At 33.0% G+C, this 22,709-nt stretch overlaps 2 protein-coding genes and 1 non-coding gene across 7 annotated transcripts in view; 1 reads left to right on the forward strand and 2 right to left on the reverse strand.

Annotated features, from left to right (window-relative positions):
- VGlut (Vesicular glutamate transporter) overlaps window positions 1-15,072 on the forward strand; it is a 112,435-nt gene extending 97,363 nt beyond the window's left edge. For all 5 annotated transcript variants that reach the window (XM_089635622.1, XM_089635625.1, XM_089635623.1 and 2 more), the window contains 6 exons: window positions 2,749-2,942; window positions 4,715-4,985; window positions 5,365-5,550; window positions 6,480-6,665; window positions 9,684-9,872; window positions 10,515-15,072. In XM_089635622.1, coding sequence (XP_089491748.1) covers window positions 2,749-2,942; window positions 4,715-4,985; window positions 5,365-5,550; window positions 6,480-6,665; window positions 9,684-9,872; window positions 10,515-10,697 — 1,209 coding nt within the window. In that variant the 3' untranslated portion in view covers window positions 10,698-15,072. The remainder of the gene's footprint in view (window positions 1-2,748; window positions 2,943-4,714; window positions 4,986-5,364; window positions 5,551-6,479; window positions 6,666-9,683; window positions 9,873-10,514) is intronic.
- Window positions 15,073-15,133: 61 nt separating this feature from the next.
- The window catches only part of LOC149420937 (uncharacterized), an 86,857-nt gene continuing 79,281 nt past the window's right edge, over window positions 15,134-22,709 (reverse strand). The window contains exons 19-22 of the mRNA XM_089635148.1: window positions 17,729-17,906; window positions 17,151-17,342; window positions 16,647-16,815; window positions 15,134-15,868 (exon numbers count right to left, since the gene is read on the reverse strand). Coding sequence (XP_089491274.1) covers window positions 15,772-15,868; window positions 16,647-16,815; window positions 17,151-17,342; window positions 17,729-17,906 — 636 coding nt within the window. The 3' untranslated portion in view covers window positions 15,134-15,771. The remainder of the gene's footprint in view (window positions 15,869-16,646; window positions 16,816-17,150; window positions 17,343-17,728; window positions 17,907-22,709) is intronic.
- On the reverse strand, window positions 21,047-21,119 carry TRNAV-AAC (transfer RNA valine (anticodon AAC)). Its single transcript has one exon. It is a non-coding gene; the product is annotated as a tRNA-Val (tRNA).

The following is a 22,709-nucleotide window of genomic DNA, read 5'->3' on the forward strand; positions in this document are numbered from 1 at the left end:
TCATCCTTCAACTAACACTGTTACATTATATCCCAATGATCCTGTACTTTAAAACAAACGCGTTTCAAATGCGATAAAGAAATAATAAAACTTATTATTGCGTTATCCTTTTATCGAACTTCTCATTCAGAGAGCTGAATTTCTTTTCATAAAAACGTTTTGAATATAATCTCATTTGTGAAATCTAGAATCTACTCCTTGTGGTTATCGGATCATTCGTACTGGTGGCCATCCGTGCATTGAGAGTAGCGGAAAACTCCGTGTCTAGATGGTTAATATCAGATTTTATTGTGAGTTTATTCCTTTGATGACACAAAGAAACTGAGCTTGTTCCGCAACCTCCCTACAACACAATACGGAGTAAATCTGGGCTCATCTTATGGGCTCATATCCGCTCGGATGGGCCGCCATACAAAGCTCATTCTCTATACTTATACTTACTAACACATAAATATGTATTTGGACTATAATATGTTGCCATTGGCAGCATGGGGCTGTATGAAATTTTGTACATTGCGTAATTTTCGACGTCTAAGGAGGGATATTATTTCTCAGACAAGTGTTTTGTCCACTCACGATTTTTGATTGAGTTACATAATGCTATACTGAATAGGTTATACACACTAGAAATGCCTTTCATGTAGATTTGAATAGAAATCAATGTCTCCGCCAATTTTATACCTTTTGCACGCGCTCTGTCTCTCTTACACTTGCCTGCCATCGTATATCGCCATCCCATTTGAAATTCGTAATGATGATGAGACATAGCTCTGTATTTGAAATTTAAAGCCCAATTGGTCAGACTTTTGGATCTCGAACATGCCTATAACGCATTTCTTGCGTTCTTTATTCTATGACACTAGGATAACATTAAATGTGGCAAAGGTGAAATATGCAAATTTGCTTAGTTTTCAGGTACAAAAATGTCTGTGGCTTCTTTCGAAAAGGGCTAATGTCAGTTTTTCGATAAATTTTTTTTTGCGATTTCGTCTAAAAATCGGATTACCTTCCTAACAATAAAATAACTTTCCGATTTCAAAAAAGATTTTTTTGATTTCCGGCAGCCAATGTTACACTAGAAAATCTCAAAGTTAAAACTTGTTAAAAAGAGAAAATTCTATTCAGACCTCTTAAAATTAAAAAAAAAACTGACATTGGCCCTTTTAGAAGCATGTCACAGATTTACTATCGGAATAACATAACTTACAAATGTGGAAACCTAACGAAAATAAAAAAGTGATTTTCTTTAATGTATCCAGATAGCATACAATACTCTGACTTTTACGTAACGTGCCTATTTGATCAGGAACATTATTGTGCTCAATTCATTTTTCAGAAATAGGGTTACTGAAACGAATTTTTACGACGTAAATACACACCGTGAAGCGCTCATAATAAATATGAATTCGTGACGATCAAACATGTTTCTTTAAAGACTCATTTTAACCCTAGTTGAATATAAATTATAATTTGCTTCCGGTTGAAAAAAGTTTTTACACACTTATCTCCTTAGTAGTTAAAAAAATAAAGTTGGGAAACGCTGCAGTATATTAACAAAGGTTTTGTTGATTGAATCTGATTTTGTAAGATTAATTTCCTTTCTTTCGATTTTTACGGCCGAAAGTATTGTTGTGGTTTAGATAGCATTTCTCACTGTCCATCAACACACATCTGCCCTAATGACGGACACTGTAATGCTGTCTGAAACGTTGGCTAAAAAAGGAGGAAGCGCAACACGGCATAATACCCAAAAAATTAATCACTATAAGCCTTCGTCATACACAAATTGAAATCATAAAACGTATAAATAGCAAGGACCAAGCTAATCAAAAATATTAATTTCGGTTGTTTGCGTGACCTGTGTAACTATGGTTCAATGAACCCCGGAACTAGGGTTTGCTTTGAATATAAGTATCATTTTAAAATTTGGAATTGATTGTGTGATGAATTCAGACAAGCGATAAAGTACCTACACCTACCTATAATATTATATCTCAAAAGAAAATTACATTATTTGTATTTTTTTAAATTGGAACTGATTTGACAAAAATTCCGGCAAAAAGTAAAGTAAATAAATTATGAAATTTCCGTTAATATTTTTTCTTGTTCATTCCGCAGGAATTAATTGTAATTGTTCTGATGTGCTACGTAAAATTTCAGCCTCACAAATCCAAAAATTATAATATCCCGTGATTTTTCACGGATCTGCGCTAGTGTATTAAAATGATATATTTTATTTGTTTTTCTTTAATCATCCGAACTTTCGAGGGTAAATATACAGATGTACGGGACACGGTTAACGAGCAAAAATGTTTCGTTAACCTAATATTTGTCTAATCGAGTATTGAATTTCCAAAACAATATTAAATTTGCTATTTTTAAATGGGATGGAGATATACTATGTCAGGCGAGTGTAGTGAGATAGAGCGCTGCTCTATTGGCCCAAATGGAACATTTGTTTCCATTCAAATTTGTGCGGAAGCCACTTCTAGTTTATTGTATCTTTCATACATTCAAATTTATATGCTGTAATTCATTTGAATTTATGCATTGCTTTATATGGCAGACAGCACTCACCGCTCTGTTCAGCTGAATAAAACCTGTTTCTGCTTTCGGAATATGATGGTAAAATGCGATGTAAAATAAGGTTAAGTTTGATTTTGTCACGTTGTGTTCCGGTTTTTCTTCAACCCTCAAAAATGAAGCATTCTCTGTTTAGGAGTGGTATTCACCCTGTCGTAATTCCAGGGCGTCACCTACCCCGCCTGCCACGGCATCTGGAGGTTCTGGGCGCCGCCCATGGAGAGGTCTCGGCTGGCCACTCTCGCCTTCTGCGGTTCCTACGCCGGGGTGGTGGTAGGCATGCCCCTGTCCGGTTTCCTCATCGCCTGGATCAGCTGGCAGGCACCCTTCTACTTTTATGGCGTATGCGGATTCATCTGGTAATTCTAACATTTTGTTTCATTCATAATGTTATCTGGTTGACAATTTCTAGGGTCACTTATTAATAAAAAAACATCAACAATATTTTTGATTAAACAACAATGGAATACGTAGGTACGAGCCAGAATCATGCCATTTACCTTAAATCAAACAAACAATTTAAATTGATTTTTATCTGCTTATATTTGCTAGTATGATTTTTATAGATATTGAATGATTTACAGCCTATATAATAATGAAATTGGTTATTAACGATACTGATTAACTTAATTTAATTAATTTAATTATTTACTACCCCTGACCCCTCAAAAATTTCTGTATGCAGGATGTCCGGAAACTCGTAAAACTAGTGGAAAACTGTTCTATTTGATCATATTGAGGTTTTTCTTTTAAAATTCAATTGTTTATAACTAAAAGGTTGAAAAACTTTTTACACTTTTATGCATTTTAAAAGAAATAAATCTGATTGAAATGATGATGTTTTTCAAATTTTACAAAAAAAACTAACTTCGGACTTCATTTACTCGAAATCTGACACAAATAAAAAAATCATATCGGAGAGAATCCAATTGTTTTGTAGATTCACCAGTTTCCCGTTTATACTACGAGTTTCCGGACACACCGTATATACAGGGCGGAAACCGATAACGGTCATTAAAAATAAAGGTGATTAAAGGTTTTTTTTTTCAAATAAATTGTTCTTAATTCCAAAATAAATTGTAAGGATCACAGATAAAAGAAATACCATGATTTGATCTCTTTGGTTTGTTGGGTCATTTGCGTACCTGTACATTGAATGTACATCTCAATAGAATGACACGATAACATAAAAAATTATCACGTTTGCACTTATCATAGTTGAGTAAGGCCAATAATTACAGTTTTCCAAATGAAAGAGATAATAGTTTTAGATTATATTTTTCATAATTTTTCCAAAGAAGGTATTTCCTAAAAACCATGATGTACGTTCGCAAGAAATGTTTATTTGATAAAGCGTCGTCTTGCCGAGAAGAACTTTTAAATTAAGTAATATTTATTCATATTTTTTCAACCGTTTTCCCTATTTCTCTATTGTTTCCAACCCACATTTATATCTGCTTCTCGAAACTACACAATATTTTCATTATGGGTGCCATGCCAGCTTCTAGATTGAGAATTCTGATTCAGTTTCCAGGCAGTACTACTTGGATTATTGCATGTTATTAGTAGAATACAGAAGAATAATGCCCACGATCAAGAATATAGAAAATAAAAATAAAATAAAAAATACATTAAAAACACAAAGGAAATCATTATTTTTTTATTGATAAACTAATGTTTATAAGACAAGGTTTTATGCATAGCATAAAGGGTAACAAATAATTATAAGCTATAATTAGTCGCCCGAAATATTAATACAAATTGAAAATATCTCCCGGGTAAAAATAAATGCCGCCAACGGGAAATTTATTTTTACTCTGGAGATATTTTCAATTTGTACTAATATTTCGGACGACTATTTATTGCTTATAATTATTTGTTACAAAGGAAATCAGCACAAAAGTGTCACCAAAATTGGTCACCCACTACTTAAACACTTCTACAAATCGCATCTACGCACAGCGATGCTCCGTTCTCGTTACCAATTACAGATCAATTGTGGAAGTTTCATTGGTTCCGCTGCTTTGATAGTCTGTGCAGTTTGCTTGTAGCTTGATAATAGTCCACACGCTTCCATAATATTCCAATTATCTATAACCAGGATAGAGTAAGAAGAAAACTGTTTGTTCAGGTACCTCTTCTGGTTATGGCTCTCTTTCGAGAAGCCAAGCAAGCACCCTGCCATATCAGCGCGCGAACTGATGTACATCGAGCAGTCTCTCGGCTCCTCCACGCACGTGGCCATGCCCACCATCGCCACCACCCCCTGGAGGGACTTCATGACCTCGCTGCCGGTCTATGCGATCATCGTGGCCAACTTCTGCCGCTCTTGGAACTTCTATTTCCTGGTGCTGTTCCAGGCCAAGTACATGCAGACCACATTCGGCCTCGAGATTGGAGAGGTAAACACTAAAAATATATTGGTATGGTTGATTGATTTTACCATGCGTTTGTGCTAACCTGATATGGAACATGATACATAAGATTGCTTTCCAGTTTGAACTACTTCTAACATTAATCCGAAATATGTTTAGATTTTCGATGGGTTTTCCATTTGCCAGTGTTTCATAGATTCAGCATATAAATACAAGTTCAGACTCTAGTAATTAATCTTTCGATTCTACTTTTCCTTCATCATCATATATTTCAGACAGCATCAAGAGAAACAAATAACTGAATGAGATAAAGAATATTACATAATAAACTGTCCAATGCATAGACAGGTTTCCGGGTGTAAAGATATCAGATAATATGAATTTAATTGTATTGAAATTATCACAGACCGGGGTGATTGCCGCCATTCCTCACATGCTGATGACCATAATCGTACCTTTGGGAGGTCTACTCGCTGATTACGTCCGAACAACTGGATTGTTGTCCACAACCAACGTCAGAAAGGTGTTCAATTGCGGAGGCTTTGGGCTGGAGGCTCTATTCTTCATTGTCGTAGCCTACTCTACAACTGCCGTAAGTATACAACTTTAAAAAATAAATAAAAACAAATTGAAAACACCTAACTTTAACAACCTTTCATATTTTCCGATAATTACTCGGAAATCTATAATGGCGTAGGTAATAAAAATAAAATGCATTTGTATTCACTATAAGTACCTACGTGAACATAATATAAATATACCGTCTGTAATTGGCTTCACCACAGTTTGATAATGCCTTCAGAGGCCGCAACAGCTGTCACGGGTAATAATAATTACACAGCAGAACTTGTTTAATTATAAACAATTTTTGTAAATTTTATAACAATGCTATTGAATATATATAAGAAACTTCCATTTTTTATTAGCAGCAAATCTTTAAAATAAACATATATAATAATAAAAAAAGAATCTATGCCAATTATGGGCATTCTGTTGATATTCAATTATACAGGTGTGACAATATAAGTAATGTTATTTTATTACACGACACATAAAGGGGTGAGGGGGGGATTTATATTTAGGATGGAGAGACGATGAAGGGCGGGAGTAGATGGGAAGGTAGATTGAGTTATGGCGCGATTGTGTAATGAATTTTCCTCTTAAGTCGAGTTACGACGAAAAGAGTGAGAGTTACAGAGTTAGAAAGTAATGTAAGTAAAATGAATTTATAGATCGGTAGATAAAGGATTTGATTTTAGAGTTGGTCTTGCAAAGAGAGAGATTAAAGGTAAGCGATGTTTGCTGTTGCGATTTGGAACATGGAATGATCATGACTATCAACTGAGTTATTTGCGATTTTACGTAACATTACTGAATCCGCTACAGTTAAGTTTCATAACCGGGTATACGCTTTTTTGCAAAACCGTTATATGCGGTTTTAATATAAAATTGTATGAAATAGTGTATTTTTACGTTTTTAATATAATGTTTGATGGAATGCGTTTTCGTTTGTTTAATTAGGTGCGATCAACTACGGCGCTTTCGTTCGGCGTGGCTGCAAGCGGCTTCGCTATATCCGGGTATAATGTCAACCACCTGGATATCGCACCGCGTTACGCCAGTATTCTGATGGGAATGTCTAACGGAATTGGAACCATCGCCGGCCTCATCTGCCCCATCGTTATCGATAATCTTACCGTTAAACCGGTGAGTGCATTGCCTAATTGACTCGTATTCAAAACAAAACATTATATTTGTATTATTTCACGAATAAATTAAATAAAATAATAAAGGTTAAATAATGTGGAGAGTGGACAATAATCTCAGTATTGTCTAGTCTTAATCGAAACATTTTAGAAAAAAAAAACAAGAGTCCCAACTGCTCCCAACCGTCTGGAGCCAGTGAGACTATGGCGTCTCCAACTGAGGTGTGTTGTGAGGCTGAAGGTAGTGAGGGGGGAAAAATATGAAGAAAAGGAAAGTAGGAAGTATTTGGCTATTCATATTTAATCACCAAACACAGCTTAAGCCATTTCAAGCCACTTTTTTAAATTGTGAAATAACTTAAATTCATCAAATAAAATTGTCTTGCGCACCCTGGGATTTCAACCCGCGACCTTTGAATTGCTAGTCAAGAGCCTTACCACTTGACCAAGGAGGCGGCACGTAGCTCTAAATGGCTATCAGCGAATTTAATGAGCAAATTTCAAGAGCCAGATAAATTCTAATCATTCTACATCCCCTCCTTACTTCCCCTCCCCAATTCGGATGTTGGAACTCTTGCGCGATATCACTGCAAAAAAAACACCATTTTAACGAATCATTTCTGGTATCAACTATGTACGAGTATATTATTTGTTGTGAACAACGTGATGTCATCATATTCATGTATTTTTGTCTTGTTCCATTGTTATCTGGGTTACCAGCAAATAAAAAACCGGATCATATTTTTATAATAAATTCATACGTCTCGGAACCGGAGCACGGATCACGGATCACGATGTCGTCCATATAGAAATTCCAGTACCCACCCCTGGCTGTAGAAGCCCTGACTGCTGTTCCCGATTATCAAATAACTTTCGCTTGGCGCCTCGGAACAATGCCTCCCAGACTCATTCTTGGGAACTTCCCCGCCAGGGGTACTCAAAACCAACAGAGTATTAAAAATAATAAATGTTTTTACTTATTTCACAATTAAATATCAGCAAGTCTTTTGTGCGCAGCCTGGGATTTCCTTTTGGCAGATATTGGGACCTAAAAAATGTGTTTCAGTTTCTTTTGGCCGCCTGCGCTAGTTTCCAGAATTGCACGATTTTAGTTTTCACATTTAAAATAAACAATTCTTTCTACTCGACTGCGACCAAAATTTGGAGAATGCTATCAATTTGTGGGGCGGATATTGGGCACCGCCGCCCCGGGAACCATTCATTCATCCAATGGTCACCTCCTGGGTGGTTCGCTACGTTTGGTGACTAAGCATGATATCCTGGGCTCATGGAGTGAGGTTTTTCCAGACTTTGTCCAGGGGATTTGTATACCCACCAGCTGTGTGATAGGATAGATCGTGAGAGGCCAGTTAAAGGAAACCCTTAGCCGAACTCTCTCGACTTAAACAACGCCTTGTCCGCAGTGGGAGGGATGAGTTAACATGGCACTCCTGGATACACTGATCCCCAGATTCCTACCTACTCCTCAAACGTTTTCTTTCCCAGAACTTCCTTAAAAATACTCTCCAAACAGCATCCCCAAAGATAGACATAGGCCCTGAAGGAAATTATTCTCCTAAATGCCTTCTGCATGGGATCAATGTAAAAAAAACATTCTGTTATACAAAATTACTTTCAATGTTTTTGCCTAATCAGACACTACATGTATCTATTTTGTCTCTCAATCTTGTAGAAATCATCACTTCTTTTTCTAAATTAACAGAAGCAGAAAAGAATTGCGTTAACCTTTAATTTCCAGTCAGAAAAACTTTCTAACCTTCGTAACGCTATAACTTACCGTTCGGGAGTTTTCGCCGTTTCAGAATAAGCGTGAGTTCAGGTTTCATGCTTTTCATAAATAAAATCCACACGGGTAAAATCCAGACAACATCGATCATATGATGATATATAACTGATATCAGTTTTACAAGTATGAAAAACATTGATTTCTTTGTTCTTATTGTTGCTAGTCAATTTTGTCATTTCTTTCACAATTATTGCCTCTAATTTTTCACAAAATAATGAATGTAGGCAGTTTAGAATCACTGTTTAATGGTCGGTATATAACATTCATACCGCATTATTATCACGTAGAGCGGGTCCACGCATCACTGGCTTTCCGCATTGGAAAACTCCACGCTTTATAAACCGGGGGAGAGGAGATTGATGGCTGGAAATGGGACAGCCATTCATGGGTTTCGCTACACAGTAATAGTGTCGAGTTCCCTTCCAAGGTCTCCCGTCATGCTAACCGGTCATGAATACGTATGACTAATATTCGGGGAATATAACATTATAAGCAAAATTTCTGATGTTAACACTTTGACTCCTTTATTTTTTTTTGTTATGCGAATAAAAAAGTTGTTTTTCAACTTGAAACAATGTCAATCGTTAATGACGTACGTGCTTTTTTTCTGTTTGGTCATCATGACAAATATATTACTGGTGGAGCAACCCAAAGCGTCTCGGGTTCGATTCTCTGTTAGCTAAGTTCTCAGTCAACGCGCAATAACGATTTAAAATACGCAATCAAATGTTTGCATTTCTTTAAAGAAACGCGCGCGGCGAAAAATGAGAATGGCTGACTTATTAAAATCCTGTTAAAAACGTGATAGCAACCCATTTTCAAATAAAATTTAATCCATTCAAAAAATATCAGAACACATGTTCATGCAGCTGCGCTTTTCCGACATCCTCATAACACATTCGTGTTTTACTGATAGTTAGATTAAATCTTTCAATTCATTCTTTAAAGCCTGCAGTTCCGTTTTTAACAGGAATACAAATAATTTGTCCAAAGTTTTTAATAAATTACCAATATTTTATAGCAATAAGTTTTCTCAGTGCGCAAAAGAAATACTTCAGTAATTTTCCTAAGTACGAGATTTCTATACTTTATTTTTTCAAGCCCCGAAAACCTTTTGATTATTTTTCCAGGTTTTCTAAAATAAAATAAAAATGGCTGAAAATAATTTAAATACTGTAGTGCTAATCTTATCGTTATTTTTGTAATAATCAGACGGCAGAGAACTGGAAGACAGTCTTCATCATGGCAGCCACCGTGCACTTGATCGGAATTACCTTCTACGGCCTGTTCGCCTCCGGGGAGCTGCAGCCATGGGCCGAGCCTAGTCTGGAGGAGCAGGCCTCCTGGGACAATGGACCCAAGCCCGTCACCAAGGATGATGGGATGAAGGAAACCAACTTGGTAAGATAAATATGTTATTACTCAAATAATTACAATGCAGATAATGGTAGCCATCGTGCACTTAATTTCTCATGGGAAATATTAAAATAAAATTGTATTTTAACACATGAGTGCATTACATTACTACTAGACTTTGTATACCGTTCAGACAATTCTAAGCACTCCTGGTACAAATGAGAACCAACTTTGAAATTTTAAACGAAATCGGTCGCGTGATTTTCGAGTCTGCACGAAAAAAACGTACTCCCATTTTATTTATATAAAAGAAGTATACGTCTCCAGGAGTTATTTTGAACTCATTTTAAGGTCTTATATCACATTTTAAAAATGTTTTAATATTATTATAATTTTTTTTTTAATGAATCAATAACTCGAGAACTTGTTGTATCTAAAGTCCAGATGCAACACTTTATACGGACAACGAACGATACAAGAAATTTGAATTAAATATTCTGTATTGACATTCGAATTTTACTGAAAGTTAACTGCCGAAAGAAGTGCGTCTATACAAATTTGTAAATATATTGTAAAAAATTTTCGTGATTAAATTGAAAAATATATAGATTCAACTTATTTGCGATCCTATGCCGAGGCATGGTGTTGGACTTGATTAACCAATAATGTGTTAAACCTCTTCACCAGGATATGAGTCCAGGGACCCAGATGGTGACCCAACAAGCCCCCCCAAGCTACGGAGCCACCGCCCCAGCAGTCAAGCACGTGGCCAACAACCCCTTTGCCACCAGCTACGTTGAGGAAGAGGCCGTACAGCCTCCTGCTCAGGACACCTATATGCACGGAACTGTGGACGACAGGACTTATTAGATAAACTACTGTTCAAATATCTTCAATCAAAAGCTGTAATATTTTTTAATAATTTTTCTATGCACTTTTAAAGAAATTCTTTCGAGCACAAATTTTATGAAAATGCACAAATATTTATAAACATTTATAAAACATCTGTTTTTAATCACTTTTTGCACTGTTCAAAACAAACTTTCTGCTTACTTGCTTAATTTGAATTGCACATAAATTATTTAAATGTGTTGTTAACATGTGTTGGCGTTGGATATTACAGCTATGATTCTGAAGATTATATGTTGTTAGAGTAAAAACTAAATAATTTATTATTAATTGTACTCTTAGATTCAAATAATAATATTAATATTGAATGTTATATAGAGGAAATTTGTGTATTTCAATTATATCAACGATTATATCTATTTAGGCTCTCCAAATGGTAATAATGTGTGTAAATATCAACTGCTATAGGAAATGTATACAAAATATATTGTTGTTGAATTCTTGAAAATTAAATTATTTTGGGGAAGTGCGCAGTTTTCTGGGTTGAATTAAATCTGCGATCTGTTAAGACTATTCTAATATTTTTTTCAACGCAGAATTCCGCCTTTCCTTTATTAGTAAGATGTTTAATAGTTTGATTGAACGTTAATAAAATTTTTCTTCGACTACAGATCTAGAAATTAAATACACTTTTGCATTTTTTTTTGCTAAAATCTCTGAAAAACATTCCAGAAAATTAAATAAACTTTTAACATTTTCGGAAAATTGTGTAGCAAAAATTTAATTGAAAACTGTTTTGAAGATCTCCGTTCTATTAATTTTCCAACTTTGTAAAATGTTTTATGAATTCTTTATATTATAATGTAGACGAGGATAATAATTATATACATAACATAATATAATGTAAATAAAATAAATCGTTAAAATATATCACATTATTTCTCTTTACGTGCACGCTAAGACACTCAAATTGCACGAACATTTTTGAAAATATTGTTTACTTGAATATAATAATATAAAACATAGGTGACGATAACCACTTTAAAATGGTGTGACTGCGAAGCCAATGAAAAAGTTATCAATTTAAATACTTTTTATCAATAATTTACGTTTAAGCTTATTATATTGAAGTAAACAATTTTAATGCGGGAATGAGCACCATCACTGGAAATGATTTATAAGCACTGCATTTTCGTTCACAAAACACAAATTCCACAACATATAATTCTTAAAAGCTTTTTAGAAAACTTGTATCTCTTTAACAAACTTCGTTAAACTTTCAAAAGATGTCTCACCTTTACACCTGGTCATTCTTTACACGTGAGCCTTTGTTTTTTCTAATCAAATTATCACTGCAATCAGAATGCACTTATGTACCAAATAGTGATCTGCACTTTAGATTATATCAACAGCTTTTATAATTTCCACACCTAAATCTTAACGCACAGTATGCCACTAGCACCAAATTTTGTTGAAGCACCCTCCATTTAGATATAATTTAGAGCACCTTGAACTAACTTCTATAATGTTATTGGCACAGCACATTGCACAACCAAAGCACTATTAATATTTTGCACAATATGTATTAAATTCTTCAAACGAAAACAATAATATGAAAAATGAAAATAAAATTTAAGGAAACTGCTTTTGTGAATCAAGCCTTTATACATATATTATATTATTTTTATATAAGAGAAATTAGCGAAAATGTAGAAGCTTATACATGGCGACAAGGGTACAAGATCCCCCGGCAATTGTTAAAAGTGCACTATTGAGATATATTTATTTATTTTAATTATTAACTATAAGTCTACCTAATCAGATATTTTACATTAAATGAAACATGTCAATTTATAATAACGATTCGTAAATACTCACTTGAATTGTTTCCTTCTATATGCAGAAAAGGAACAAGCGTCACTGGAGTCGGCAAAATCTGGACAAAATGTGGTGGTTGAGATATATTCCGATCAAATTCATATAAATATAATATATGATAACGTAATTAAAGAGATCGACAATAAAACCCAGTGGACATCATACTAATATACTTATTACCTGTTAATATTATATGAGTATCAATATCTTATTCTGATGCAGAAATTTTCAACCCGGTCTCAAATACGTAGGTTTTATTATTTATATATATATATAATAGGATGTTGAAAAATGAATTGCTAAAATCAATCAAAAATGTCGCCACTATTCGAGTTTATCAAGTATTTCAACCATCGCAGGAAAGCCACTGGGAGATATAATAATCAATTTGAAAGTAAAAATAACATTTTGCAGATCACAAATAAAGCATTACTAATATTTAAGGTAATTAAGTAGTTATTGTTTTAATTTCATTTAAACTATTATCGTATGGGGTGATCTCACTCTATAAGGCTGTGTCGACAATAAATGGATGCGTAGAAAAATGCAATGCTAAATATAGGAGTATAATTGATGCATGTTTGTATAGCTTTTTAAGTTAAAGGTTTTGAGTCAATGTGCAATTCTTACTAAATAAGACGTTACCTCCTATAGTAATATGATTAGTTTTTAAAGGTTATTTTTATTTTGTTAAAACAATAATTCATTATTTAAAAACTCCTTTTAAAAATTCGAAATTTACGTATTTTTTTCTGATTCTCATTTTCTTAAAGATGTATTTTTTTCAGTATATAAAACTGCGCCTTATTTGTTAAATAAATTATATATATTCTGATTGTTTTTCACCCAATTTAATTTTTTTAATGTGTTCCATACATTATTTTTAACATAACGGAAATAACTTTGTAACGTACCTATAAGAACTTTTGAACTTAGGAATAAGATATTATGCAATTAATTAATCTTCTCTTGTTATTATTGGTGCTTTCTTTTGCATATTAAAAAAGGCGATCGGTTACAGAACGGCAATTACATATTTAAAAAAAAAAACTAGATAAATACATCTTTTTATTTATTCGCTACAGAAATAATATATTTTCAGGTTTTTCATTACACACACAATATTACTATTTCTTTATTGATTTTAATAGGTTGTAACTGAGAAAAATTTAATATTGTTGAAAATGTAATATAAATTAAAATGTCACAAAACATGTACTAGAAATTAGCACTAAGGATTCCATTCCAGATCCGGAACAAGGTTTGGGCAATTGGGTCACTGCTACATCGGAATGGTGCAATACCAACAACAACAAAAAATTCCAACATATGGTCTCAAAACAAATTTGAAATAATGATTATCATAATAGCAACGGAAAGATTTAAAAAGTCGCCCTTTTTGAAATAAGGGTTAGTATTTCAGCATTTTTTACTCGTCCTGATAATATTAACATTCACCTTCTTCAGGGGCAAGTTTTAATTTTTAAATGGGTTTCCCATGCGTCAAATATCTCGTTCCGGTTCTGTTATATTTATGTGTAAAGTTATATTTAATAAATTATTTATAATTTTTATGTTTTTTGATAGCAGATTTCCTGCTCTAAGATACTCATAACCTACGATACGTTCAATATGGATAGTAGCTCGTGTTTAAAAATACTGTAATATCATCGTTTCTTTTAATAAATGTATTGAGTTAATTACATGCACTTTATTATATATAATTAGATTTATTGATTATCAGTAGATATTCTTTGTTTAAATTTCATTATTTTGTTATATTATGAAGTTTTGTGAAATCGTTTTAAAACAATCGTTTTATAGAAAATATTATATTTCCCTTTTTGTGATTAAGTATATTATTTTGTGAATATTTAATAATATTTCAGTTTTATTGCACGATAACATATTTGCACTGTTCTTTCATAGGCCTACTACTTTGATATAGATTTTTCGGTGTTAGAAATGAACATTCTTATATATAATATTCTAGGTTTATTTTCTGCACATTAAACCTCAAATCAAATCAATAAAATTTTCAACACAAAACAAAAAAAAATGCTATAATTATTTTTGTTTCTATCTTGTCATTAAATGCTGCAGTCTTAATTATTAACCGCTGTTAAGCATAGATTTAACACGCTGGTCCACCGTCAAAATGATTCTGAGCATATTTACAAAAAGGTTTTTTTAACTTTTATTGATAAATGCACGTATCTATTTAAAAATAACTACTTAAAATGGCTTAATAATATTATGTATTATATCACTTAAGCTTTTATCATTGATTTAAATGTAAAATGTTATGATTTATGTATTAACTGTACCCACTACATTCGTTTTACTGTTAACTAATGAAACGTTCCAGTAAGATAGTTTGTTTTCGGTCAATTGAAATCTAATAAGAAATAACTAGTTTTGCATGCAAAAATTTTGCTGACGCAATTATCGTTTCATATTACAGTTTTATTAATATGTCTATAAATGTGTACCTATATCAAACTATTTAAATAATTGTTCCCATGATTGTATTATTAATAATAAATTTTCAAATTCTGAAATGTGTATCAAGTATTAATTATTATAAAAAAATTAAATTTGCATTAAATGCAAAAGTATGTGTTATTCATTAATATTTGGGTACAAAAACATATTTTATTATTATTTGTTTTACAATAAGAATTTTTCCAAAATCCATTAATAAGAACTGATTTATTTTTTGTTTTTATATATATAATACGTACGGAAAACCACCACAAAATACAAATCCCCAATAATAATACCTAAGAGAGAGAGAGAGAGAGAGAGAGAGAGTACGAACATTTTAATAGACGATTTCGAGTTTGTAAGCATAATATAAGAATATTTATACAATTGGTGGACACAGAAAGAAAGCGAAAAATGTGTTTAATTTATTTATTATTTTAACGATACTAAGTATTTTAATTTATACTATGAAAAATTTACAGTTGAACAAGTCCTATGTATAATAACTCAGGTAGATATACTGATAATGGTAACATCGTATAGGTACTAAAATATTTTAATACTAAAACCGGGAAAATATTTTACATCGAACAAATTATTAATTTACAAAATACACTAAATAACCCATCCACATCCCTAATTCTGAAATAGAAATCACAATCTTACTACCCATCATGCACTAAATTAATATTACATACATTATTAACTACTGACTTTCTGTCGAAATTAATTATCGTCTTTCTTCAATCGCATTTCTAGATTTACCGGGGAAACCCTTGGCGTAAGGAGGTTTTGCATTGGTAGAGAGGTAATAAATCCCCCTTGCTCTGTAAGGAAAAAAAGTTATAAATGATTAGAGGAATATCGAAAATGTACATCACTTATAAGCAACGTCGTATTGAGGGGAGTCGTTAGAAGAATACCAAGCGAGTGGCAAACAGTTACAGACATAAGAGAATACATGCAAATATGAACAAGACCGACTTATATGTTTCAGTTTTTGATCAACTTAAAACTTTCTTCAAATACACATCACCCATAATTTTCAATACATTTTCATGATTATTTACAATAAAAGCCCCTACACACCATCCGATTTGCAGGACAACTTGCAGGACAGCATGTTGGGGTTCTGCAAATTGGATGGTGTGTAACCAAGACCGCCAGCCGAATTGTTATTATTTCCTTTGTACCTACAAACGTAGGAATAGTAATAAATCGCTTAGTGGTTTAAGATTCCGTCCTGCAAGTTGTTCTGCAAATCGGATCGGGAGTAGTGCATTTAAAATTAGATAAAAAACATTGTTCTGTTATTCCGCGACATTTTAAAAGGAAGAACTAATAATATTGTGATTCAATAGTAATATATTTCTACGAGAAATAACATGGCGCATACTTCACAATGACGGGGTTTTCAGATTTTACTTAATTTTTGCGATAAATAGATTCCTAATGTGTAAAATTGTTCTAAATAAAAACAATGATTCGATCTACAATCTACATACATATTATTCGTACAATATTTACCAAATTTGTTTGATTGATGTAAAAGTGACATATTATTACAATAATTAACGAGTAATAAATAAATTTAAAATTCCTTACTCTTGACTGACATGCTCCCCCATCACCACATACTCCGTATCTTTTGGTTCACACCACCCAATCAAATATGATATCAGACTGGGACATGGTCCTGACCAAAATCCTTCTCGGCTGTTTATGGACTCGATGAAATACGGGGTCACCTTTGTGTGATCGCACGATAAAGTTTCTAAAATAAATATACAAATGTATTACATTTAACTATATACAAAAATAACAGTACAAAATTATTCCGTCCACACAAAAATATTCCAAAGAGACATCTATTGTTATTTTTCAAAAGCTTTTAGTAATAATTTTTTTTGTGCTCCATGATTGGTATTGCTTGTTACATGAATTTCTTAACAGATGGCAGTAGTGTACTTATTATATTAAATATTTCTATTGCAAAGTTTTGCTCCACTTTGCATCCGGTCAATTATGTTTCATGAATTTATCAACAGGTGGCAGTAATGTAAGCAAAAGTTGCTATTTTTTTAATAAAACATTAAAATAGATACTAACTGAAAATGGTATCATGAGCACATCCTGGTTGACTTGTGCCTCCATTTAAGTAGAAATCAGCATGTCCGTTGGGTCCCCATTGTCCCAGTATCCCGGCACCGGTGTGTAAAACATCAACGAAATGTGCATCTGTTGGGTCCAAATCTCTCGAGCTGTTGTTGCCCATGTAAAAGACGATTGTTGGATCGAGTCCTAAAAATTGAATTTTAATTTAATTTTTGTGTTTATCTAGGAACAATTTTTGATGCGTAAAAATAGAAATGTGGATTTAATTCGATTTAATAATTCTTGTGCAAAGAATACTCGATCACAAAAGATAAGCCTGTAGGACTAATACATGTTGGGAGACCTAATTAATTGACTGGACGATGCAGCGATAAACGCAACAAACAGTATTATGGACGGAAGGTAAACACCAGGAGGTAAACACCATGGAGTGAAGGCGTTTACTAAATAGATGAGGGCTCTCCTAGGGTTGTAGCACAGATGGTGGTGATATTTTCTGTATTGTTCCAGTTGTAAAGGGGGTCAGAACAACCTGAACAACAAAATCGTGCATTTTGCATCGGGAAACCTACCAGTGATCCTTCCCAGCTTCCCCTCCTGCAGGTGATTGGCCACCAGCCCAGCAATATGGGCCCCGACGCTGTATCCGATCAGGTGTAGTCTGTCCGGTGGAACTCCTCGCGGGTGTAGCTGAAGGTACTCCACTAGCTGGGCGATGCACTGACTGCAGAATCGTGGGGCCCATGCTATCTAGTGGCAAGTTTACGCATATATTAGTACTCAAGAATATTAACTTATTAAATTTAAGATTTCATTCCTAGTATAATATTAACTAAAAACCTTTACAAGTTTGTTTCATCTGTGGCCGGTATTTCAGTTGCTTAAGCTCGGCTTAAGAGATATTTGCTTCCGTCAAGTTGTTATTGGATAAAATGTAAGCTTTCTTTTTCCGCGGCTTAATCCTAGCTAGCCGTAATGTAGGATTAAAATAGATCTTTTTCGTTAATCGTTGAAAAAAAGGTTAATATTGGTGAAATCTAAGCTTACGGCTGAAATACGGATGTGGTTAAGCTCCATTTAAAACCCATAAGATTGCTGAGTACCTACTTACACTGATAAACCAGACGCTATTTATATGGAACAGAATGTGTTTCACTCAATGAATTTCACCCTGCAACGGGCTTCATCAGACTGATATATTGTAACATTTTCTTTAATGATGAATAAAAATTCCAATATCTGAAGTTAACATACATGCATAGTTATGTCACAAGGATTGGAGTTACCTACATAATGTGTACCTCAGGGCGGATCTCTTCTTGTCCCGGATGTAACAGAATCCTCTGATATTGGTGTTGTATTCACATTATTATTGATATTGTTTGCCGTGATGACAGCCAATCTCCGATAGGCGAGGGCAATAAGAAGAATAATATTATTATATCGTAATTCCCGCAGAGAATGGAAATATAGCCGTCGGCGTTGTAGACATTATACAAAAACTTAGAAAACATTGGATATCTTTGTGAACACGCTTTTGGAAAATGCTGTTTTAGCCCGTCAGTAAGCAATCGACATAAACCAAATGCTGCAAGGCTCTGCGCAGAAATTTAAGTTCGCTGTAGAAAGGTTTATTTAAATACAAACGGCACAACATGTGCCATTGATATAAATTTAAAGTTAAAAAACATTAGGTATAAAGTATACAGAATAAAGTTTAAAGTATAATATGCGGTAAAAAGTTAAATATAAATTTAAGTATAAAGTATAATATGCGGTATAAAGTGTAAGGTTAAATAAAAAGTTAAATTAAGTATAAAGAGTAAATTATTTAAAAAAAAGTCCAAAAGTTAAGAAAAAATATTGTTAATAATGACGAAAAATAATTTGTCAACTACGCAAAACGTAAAAAGAAATGTTGAAGTTTTTCGTGAAGGGTCTTGCAGCATTTGGTTTAAGTATATTGCCTACCGACTCGTGGGACGATGAGCTTAATTGAAAATTTTATGTAGTATGTTTACGGTTTTGGCATGAATGGATAATCACAAATAGTAGTGTTGAAGGGAAAACGTTCTCAAATTTCTTTAATGGCTTTATTAAATGATCTTTTAATGTACTGTGAAGGATTATTATGTGTAACCTACATTTCTAAGTATTTAATATGTATAGATCATTGACTAAGGTTCATGTTCATTTTCTACTATAAAATAAATCTGATTCGTGCTTAGACTGACAAGAATCTTGCGAAATGATTAATGTGCATCGACAATGATGTTTCTCGAGTTACTGTCATTCACAATCATTAGTGTGTGATAAGCTTGGGGTCTAAACATATAAAAGTAACTTTAATTAGACCAACCTCAATTCTCCCTTTCCAGTTATAACAACAATCACAATAAAATTCACATACTAATGAGTTCTAAGGTGAAGGATTTAGTTTGCCATTTATTCTATTAAAAATGTTACCCACATTTTAATTAGTGTTAGGTCAGAGAATAATGCAGTTTTATCCAACATAATATACACATATATAGACATGACACCAATAAGCATTGACCTATATTTTTGGTTAGGTAAGTACTAAATCAAGATTTTTTGCTAAAATAATAATTAATAGGTAATCTTCGACGAACCAGAACGAAATGAAATATGAAACTCATGTGTCATGACTGGCATGACCCAGTCGAAATGTCAAATCGATCTTGAAAGGAAAACCGTATACACTAAGCATTCAATATCATTTTTATTTACATTCATACATTTACCCCAAAAGTCTGTTATCTTATTCACTTATTGGAACCTAAAAATAATTTTAGAAGCTACTCACGAATTTTCCCAATTTTGAAATTTTTTCAAAAATGTTGTCACATTTTCTTTTTTAAATAATGTTTTTTCTCATAAAACTCAACCTCACTCATAATAATATATGTATATGATTGAAAATCAATTATAATAGAAGAAGTTACCAAAATATATAAATGATGTTGGAATATTTTTTTTAGTGTATATACTGTATATACATCGTGCCTTACAGCTGCATTTTCGAGTTATTTGAAATTTTGACCAGAATCTTCGATCGTAACTTAGAATTCGTCTTACTATATGATAACTTTATTTTATTTTGTTACAAAAAAGGAATAACGTAAAGTACGTTATAATCTACGCGTTCATAGATGACGATTATTTTATTATTTAATGAAAATACACTTTTTGGAAGTTATGTTTTATTAAGGTTAAACGTAGCGTGCGTTATAATCTACGCTTTCATAGATGGCGGTAAATTAATTATTTTATTGCTAGTGTAAAGCGCCCTTGAGGTGATATTTCACAAAAGCGGCGCCGTACAAATTGTTCAATATTATTATTATATTATTATTAAATGAACTTTTTGCAAGGTGTGTTTCAAAATACGAAGGCGAATTATTTGTTTGCGCCCGTACATAAGCAATATGAATAAATAGTTTTGTCCGTATACAAACTTATTCTTTCAAGAAAGGCATACAAATGCAATATTAGATTGAATCACCGATATAATATTGTATTTATATGCCTTTCTTGACAGAGCTGGGTATTTATATGGACGAAACTATTTATTCAAATTCAAAGTACATATGTATGTACGAACTCAAAAAACTAATTCGTCTGAATGTTAGCATAACTTGTAAAAAGTGTATTTTATTAAATAATTAAATTTACGACATTTATGAATGTGTAGATTATAACTAAGAAAAACCCTTGTAAAGTTGAAAAATTTCCTGTAAGGGGTTAAAAAATAAGATGATAACTACAAAACATTCAAGTTTTATTGTGGTTTTTCTTTATTATTAAATTTATAATTTAAAAAAAAAAGAAATTTATAATGAATAAATATTAAAAAATCATAAAAAATATGTTTCCGCCCGGGATCGAACCGGGGGCCTTCCGCGTGTTAGGCGGATGTGATAACCACTACACCACGGAAACCAGATGCGGCAATTGTCAAATTAAACAATCAATTGCAAAACTAATCACTAGATTTTTCGCCATTTATATTTAACCCTTATACAGGGTGTCCGGGGGTAAAGTGCAGTAACTTCGTGGGGGGATTCTACATGATCGTAGGAGTAAAAAAGATAAATAACTTTTTCCGAAATTCCAATTTTTTCTTTTTCATACAAAAAGATATACGTGCTAAAAAGCCATAGTGTAGGTGCAAACTTACCCGATAAATTCGCAAGTGTGAACGTGGCAACGTTGCATATTGTGAGTGGCGCGTATCCATGGAAACCGATATTGTGAGTGGCGCGTATCCATGGAAACCGCATGTGAATTGTAAACAATAACAACACAGAGTTCGCCGTATGTTTTGATATTTTACCAAATTCAAAAAGAGAACTGCTCTAAAATCACGTTACACTTTTTATTATAAAAAATATTAATAACTCATTGAACACTTAACTAATTTCATCGCTTTTTACTAATTTAAAATATTTTCAAAATGTCCACCTTCTGCTTGTAGGCAAGTATGTAAACGTACAGTAATATTATTTATAATTCGTACATTGTGGCGTATTTCATCTGCACATTACGCACAAAAGAAACACATTTTTAACAGTTAGGTTACTCTTAAACTAAATAAAACTCGATGTTTAAGGAAAACACGCACCGAATAAAGATGTACTTTTTAGTAAGACTTAAACACTAGATAAAGACACTAAATTAACAAGTTTTTATTTAAATGAGACTTTTAACACTAGATAAATTAAATTTTTCAAATTTGTTTACTCCGCGCGTCAAATTATGTGACACATTCAAAGCACAGACGTTTGCTTACTGAATTATAATAGCGGGGGTGCAGGAAGGGGCGCGGGATGTAGATTTGGCAACGACGAAAAAAATAATGCCGTCTAGGCACGTCGGAGAAATTTTTCGTTATTAGCTTAAAAGTACATCTAAAAGTTGGAATTTCAGAAAAAGTTATTTATCTTTTTTACTCCTACGATCACGTAGAATCACCTCCCGAAGTTACTGCACTTTACCACCGCACACCCTGTATATTTGGTAGGTCTTCAGGCACTGATATCAAAATCTTAGCAACAGATGACTGAAAATGCATATTTAGGTAAGTATTTCATTAAAAAAATTATTTTATTAATATTTTTACGTAAATATATTTGATGTTTCGGGATGTCAAATTACTCTTTTGCTGCTAGTATATATCAATCTGATAGTATTATTGTCCCAGCGTCTGGACGATGTAGGCCCTCTGATTGGTCAAATTCATATTATGTGATTCGGATAAATTCTGCATTGGGGGTCTGCAGGCAAAAAATACCAATCTGCCCCTCAATTTTAAGCAACCGTAAGGTTCATTTCGGTTTGCAGGCGACTGGATACAAAAAAAATAAGACATTAAAAATTAAGACACGATTTCATGCTGAAAAAGAATCGCCACATGTAATACGATATTTCTTCAAAAATATCGTTTCTCCTCATATAATTTTTGGATAATATCGAAGAAAATATGTTTTAGAAAGTTTATAATCCATTGGATTAATTAAATTACAGTGAAAA

This window comes from Hesperophylax consimilis, chromosome 9 (assembly GCF_061612785.1).
Source record: "Hesperophylax consimilis isolate HC1 chromosome 9, BYU_Hcon_1.0, whole genome shotgun sequence".
NCBI classification, from domain to species: domain Eukaryota; kingdom Metazoa; phylum Arthropoda; class Insecta; order Trichoptera; family Limnephilidae; genus Hesperophylax; species Hesperophylax consimilis.